General features: G+C 38.9%; 1 protein-coding gene across 1 annotated transcript in view; it reads left to right on the forward strand.

The window, feature by feature from the left end:
* Positions 1 to 5,851, forward strand: part of calcrla (calcitonin receptor-like a) — a 23,755-nt gene extending 17,904 nt beyond the window's left edge. The window contains exons 9-13 of the mRNA XM_007552264.2: positions 1,419 to 1,479; positions 1,562 to 1,628; positions 2,638 to 2,856; positions 4,235 to 4,276; positions 5,255 to 5,851. Of these exons, the coding sequence (XP_007552326.1) occupies positions 1,419 to 1,479; positions 1,562 to 1,628; positions 2,638 to 2,856; positions 4,235 to 4,276; positions 5,255 to 5,476 (611 nt within the window). The 3' untranslated portion in view covers positions 5,477 to 5,851. The remainder of the gene's footprint in view (positions 1 to 1,418; positions 1,480 to 1,561; positions 1,629 to 2,637; positions 2,857 to 4,234; positions 4,277 to 5,254) is intronic.
* The last annotated feature ends 424 nt before the right edge of the window (positions 5,852 to 6,275 follow it).

Below are 6,275 nucleotides of genomic sequence, written 5' to 3' on the forward strand. Positions count from 1 at the left end.
AAAATGGATGGATGGATGGATGGATGGATGGATGGATGGATGGATGGATGGATGGATGGATGGATGGATGGATGGATGGATGGATGGATGGACATCATCAGACCATCCAAAATAGAGGAAATTTTGGCATTTTAGGGACTGAAATGACAGTAATTCATATAAATAACAAAAATAAAATAAAAAAATCAGGCAAAAGAAAAATTTTCCAAATCAGTTTCTTTCAAAACAAAACTTGTGAAAAGTTAATAGAAACTGCAGGTGTGTGTCTGTGTCTGGTGGATTTTCGGTTAAAACATGTTTGTTTTTCATCCAGTGGGTAGAAAATACATACATTTTACTCCAGTAAGAGTAGAAATATTTCATGATAAAATTACTTGAGTAAAAGTAAAAAGTAAAGCACAGTAAAAATACTCAAGATTTAATTACACCATTGATTTACTCAAACTCCAGTCTGTTTGTCTATTGTGAAGATCCGAATTCGTAATTTAACCAAAAAACAACAAAAAACTCCGGTCCTAAAAAAACTCTGCCTCGGTTTGGGTTAGAATGATATGAACACTAAGCAGACCAGAGACCGCTCCAAAAGCAGGAAGTGGACTACAGCGCAGGGCATTCTGGGTAATATATTAAATAAACAGCGCTGCTCTGTTGCCGTGGCAACGGGTCAGCTGGGTGAGGACAAGCAGAATATAACTGGTTTAAAGTTGTTCTTCACCTTGTTTATCAGTTTATTTTCTCTTTGCTGTGGCGCAGCCGCTATAATTTTTAAATAAATGATAAATGTAAAATTAAATTACTGATCAATATAAAAGATACATTTGCTTAGTCCCGTTTTTCAGCTTGACAGAAACCCAACTGTTTATTGATTTATATATGTATTTTACACTCGGCAGTTTTCTTGGCTTTAATTTAAGCCGTGGCCATATAAGCCGTATAATTTAATTTTAATGAAATCGAGTAAGAAATGAGGCGCTACGATCATTTAGTTCAGGTTCCTGCTCGGGCCGCGTTGGAAGCTTCTGGTTTTGCGGACATGACTCAGTGACTCGCAGTAATGGCGGCTGCAGGAGCGACGCTAGCGTTAGCGGCTAACAGGCGACATCCAAACCAGTAAATAATCAGTGGGGAAATCCTACAACCGCTAAAATCTGACTGTACTCCATTGTTGTTTCTCTTTTGTACGAAGGAAGTTGCGTTCAGTGTCTTCAGCGGTTCTTGAGTTGGTTTAGAGAACCGCCGCAGCTCGAACTGTTACAAATGTTGTAATTTTGGTCCATAATTAAACCGAGTCCGCCGGACTGTCAGATGTGGAAAAAACCCGACAAGTAAATAAAAATAAAATGAAAGAAAGTTGCTCTAGTAAATGTAACTAGTTAGTTTCAGAATAACAGCAACTAAAGCTTAATTTTATTTTTTAGGCTTTCCTCTGATTCCTGCGTCCATACACGCCATCGCTCGGACCTACTACTACAACGATAAGTGAGCCTCAGATAGTAAAATGTTCTGTCTGTTTTTGTGCCGGACGTTGTTGCCTAAACTTCTCCTCTGTTCGCTCCTGCAGCTGCTGGATCAGCTCCAAAACGTCGCTGCTCTACATCATCCACGGCCCCATATGTGCAGCTCTGCTGGTAAGATGAAGTCAGCGTGTCGGCTGATCCGCTCCGGGTTTCTGTTGCACAATGGTTCTGGTTCTGGCCTCTGCTGTGTTTAGGGGGGTTAATTGTGTTTGTCTTGTGAAATCGATTCATCTGGCCTCCCAGGCTTGTTCTGTTTTGTAGGAATCTATCAGAGCAACGGGACGAGTTCCAGTTCCATTTCATTTTTCAACTCTGAAACTTTTGCTGCTTGTTTTTCTGAGTAAAACATCACACAGATCTAAACTATCTTATTGTTTACATCTGGGAATTTGGATGCAGGGAGGAAGTAATCCCATCTAAACCAGGGGTGCCTAAAGTGCGGCGCATGGGCCATTTCTGGCCCCTGGGTTAGTTTTGTGAGGCCCAAATTTGGCTCTCTGACACTTTTTGTAATATTTTAGGATGGGATTTTCCATGGAAAGGTTAAATCTTCTTAAACGGAAGATGTTAAGTACAAGACAAAGATTTTTTTCTTTAGCCTTTTTTAATCTCCTGATAAGTAATATCACAAACATTTAACAAGATTTTACTCAAAACAAAAACAAACTTGGTCACACCCATTCATTATATTTGGCCAAAAACAGAAAAGTTTGTGGAAGAAAATTTTTATTTTTGTTTCTGGAAAAAATATATTATAAACTTAAAAATTGTAACATAATAATAAAAGTAAAATATTACATGTTTTATTTATTGTTGTGTAGGTAAAAGAAATAATTCACAATATTTTAAAATATTTTTGTAATTGGGGGAAACGATAAAGATTTGGCCCGTTAAACTTCGGAGCAGACAGTTTGGACAGCGCAGAGTTAAATCCATAGGCACTAAAACGAGGTTTTAAAGAGACGGAGTACTTTATAAAACACTCTGAACTTGTTTCTGTTCTGTCCTTCCGGCTACAGCGAACACATGTAGGTCACCTAACCTGAAAACAGAGCTGCGCTTTGCTAACGAGCAGCAGAGTCAGCCAGCAGCCTGATGAGGAGTATTTGTGTTCCTCCAGGTGAACCTGTTCTTTCTGCTGAACATCGTCCGGGTTCTGATCACCAAGCTGAAGGTGACGCACCAGGCCGAGTCCAGTCTGTACATGAAGGCGGTCAGAGCCACGCTCATCCTGGTTCCTCTGCTGGGGATCGAGTTCGTCCTGCTGCCCTACAAACCCGAAGGACGCGTCTCCTCCGAAATATACGACTACATTATGCACATACTGATGCACTACCAGGTGAGACGGGCCAGACTCATCTGATTTATTATTAAATAAAACTCATTCATCTCTTTTCTGTCATAAAATAGGATAATAATAATTACTATTATTATTATTTCACTTAAATAAAGTGATGTTTCCTGTCTATTCCTACAAAGGAGAATTAGGACAAAACTAAGGAAAAAATAATAATTATGAAAATAAAAAAAGTCAATATGACGAGAAAAAATTGAGAACTACAAGAATAAAGTCAAAATAATATGACAAAAAGTCATGCTATTGAAAATAGTCTCAATAATACGAGAACATTACGTAACACGCGTGTAAAGTTGTAATGACAGAATAGTCAAAATATGAGAAAAAAGTCATACGACAAAAAGTCTTGAGAATAAATTTGTAATAATACAAGAAAAAATCCATAATAAAAATGAGAGAAATCGCACGAAGTCAAACTATAGCATCTCAAAATAAAACGAGAATAGTCGGACGGCAAAAAGTTATATTGAAAATAGTCATAATGATACAAGAAAAAGTCATAAAATGAAAATAAAGTTGTGTGAGAAAAATTCCTATTATGAGAAAAAAAACTCGTATTGATATGAGAATAATGGAGGTAATCATAATAATGTGAGAATGTCAAACTGTAGTAAAAACACGAGAATAACATCATAATATGAGAAAACTACAACAAAAAGATATATTATGAAAATAAACTCGTAAAAATACAAGAAAAAAGTCGTAATGATACGAGAAAACAATTTTCCAAAAATGAATCTGAGAAAAACGTCAGAATGAGGCCAGAATGAAGTGTAACACTAGGAAGTAACTTTTTATAAATCCCTCACAAAAGAAATCAAAATGAGAAACGCTGAGCATCTTGTGACGTTACACTTTGGTATCAGTTTTACAAATTAAAAAATTCTTCACCTGCCAACAAATCAAATTATCATCAGTAGCAGGATGTTAAAACAGTCGAGCCTAATTTAAAAATAATTTTATCAAAGATTTGTTCTCATTAAAACAACTTTTTTCCAAGTAATTTACTATTTTTTTCTGGTATTTTTGTGTCCCTATTTTGCTAATATTATAACTTCATAATTGCAATGTCAGACAAAAATAAAAGCCTCTGTTGGTGGCAGCTTCCCCTTTAAGAGGTTTGTTTTTGTTGTATCCCAGGGAAGAACAGCAGGAAGGAAGGCGGGAATTATCTGAAAGCTGTTGGATGTTGATGAGGCATTATCTGATCGCTTCTCCCAGCAGGAAAATATCTCTTGCAATAGGAAGAGCGAATCCCTCCCTCCCAGAATGCATCTGTCTCAAATCCTGATGCTTTCTACTTTCAGCAGCTTGAACTGTTCCCTTACAAAGAGCCTAACGCATGTTTTTCTCATTCCAGGGTCTGCTTGTGGCAACCATCTTCTGCTTCTTCAACGGAGAAGTAAGAACTTACAGCAACTCTACCTTTAGCTTCAGCTAAGTACTTTAGCATATTAACTCAAATCAGAAATCTGACCCAAAAACCCGATGGTCTGGAAGACTTTGTAGCATTTGTTACATTTTCAGCGAACCATTAGAAAAACCTGTTCCCCTGCTGGCCTGTGGGGGCGCTGCACCAAGAACAGCTGAAGGAAACAACACGAAAACATTTGAAGACACCAAGGGCAACTTCCTGCTTCACCAGCAACTAGCACCTACCTTTATTACGTAGCTATTAGCTCTGTTAGCGATTAGCTGACCCTGATTAGCTGCTAGCTTTAATATGAGCAGCAGGTTGTTTGTTTTGAAAAGTAAACAAAAATGGAGTAGAATCAGATTTTAGTGGTTGGAGGATTTCTCTTTTGTTTTTGGTGAAGACCACGAGCCGCGGCTAACGCTAGCAGAGCCGACATTTTCAATGGAGATAACCAGAGGAAAGACGGTGAAGTCGTTGATTTAATTAGTATTTTGGGTCATATTGCTCAACAACTTCAAAATTTATAACGGACAGTTACGAATGTCTACCAAGATGGCTGCCAGCTACAAATTCCTGGTGATGTCACATGAGAACTATGTTTTGTTTTAAATAAATGCTCCATTTGTTTACGCTGCCTTTTCCTCTGGTCAGCCGTTTAAACAGGATCTCTAGACTGTTTGATGAGAAAAATGGGTTTCTGAATCAAAATCAAATCATTAAACAATGAAAGATTCTCTAGACATTAAAATGTCCATCATTTTTCTTTGTTTCTGAAGAACCAAACCCAGCCTGGCGTTAACTCCTCCAGGCTGGATAAACGTGCAGCTTTGTTGTTTTCCTAGTTAAAGGATGTGATTTGGAACCAAGTACAGATCATATATTTGACATTGTTTTCTGGCTTTGGTTTTGCATTTTTGACACGTTGATAAAAACATTTAAACTCTGGGTCTAAACCGTTTTCAGGTCCAGGCGGTTCTGAGGCGGCACTGGAACCAGCACCACATCCAGTTCGGCAGCAGCATCGGGAACCACTCGGACGCCCTGCGCTCGGCCTCCTACACGGCCTCCTCCATCATCGAGGTGCAGGGCTGCTACTCCATCGACGGCCACACGGAGCACATGAACGGGAAGAGCTTCCACGACACGGACGTCTCCGTCCTGAAGTCGGACAGCACCTTCGCCTGACGTCCGGCTGCGCCCGCAGGAACGGCGCCGAGGAGCGGATCCAGCCTGGCTACGGAAACGCTCGCTCGTCTGGGCGAGGTGAGCGCGGCGCCGCTTCTCCGTCCTCCGCTCTGTTGACGGGTTCTGACATTCTAGCCATTCTTAGTGACTGCTGGATCATTGTCTTGGCGTCACGATGTGGACAGAAGCCGTTCGGTTTCACTGTAAGAAAACGCAAACTGTGCCAAACCCAACTCTCCGTTTGTTGTGTCCAAGTACTGGAGATGCACAGATTACAATCCAACGAAGCTGCGCCATCATCTTGTTTCTATGACAACGCATTAGGACCGCTGCAGACAGAAAAAGGCAATACATTTCTGAAAAAGAAAAAAAAAACTCAAATTTTGAGACTAATGTCAGATTTTTTTGGAAAAAATAAGAAAATTCCCTGAGCTCAAAAAGTTTAAAATTTGCAAAGAAACAAAAAAGTCGAAAATTTTCAATTTTACAAGCTCAGAAAATTTCCAGGTTAATCTCAAAATTTGTGAGATTTTTTTTTCTCAAATTGCCGACTTTTCAAGCTCAGAAATTTACACGATTTTCATAGAAAACTGCTGAAATTAATCTCAAAATTTTTGTTTTTCTCAAATTTACAACTTTTGTAGCTCAGAGAATTTCCACAATTTTTCTAGAAAATTTCTGATATTAATTTCAAAGTTTGAGATTTTTTTTCCAGACATGCACTCCTTTATTTTCTTTCTATGTGGGCCGTGATTCGCTGTTGTATGCTTCTCATGATACGACGCAGTATTTATTCCGG

The sequence above is a fragment of the Poecilia formosa genome, unplaced genomic scaffold (assembly GCF_000485575.1).
Source record: "Poecilia formosa unplaced genomic scaffold, Poecilia_formosa-5.1.2 Scaffold47, whole genome shotgun sequence".
In the NCBI taxonomy this organism is placed as follows: Eukaryota; Metazoa; Chordata; class Actinopteri; order Cyprinodontiformes; family Poeciliidae; genus Poecilia; species Poecilia formosa.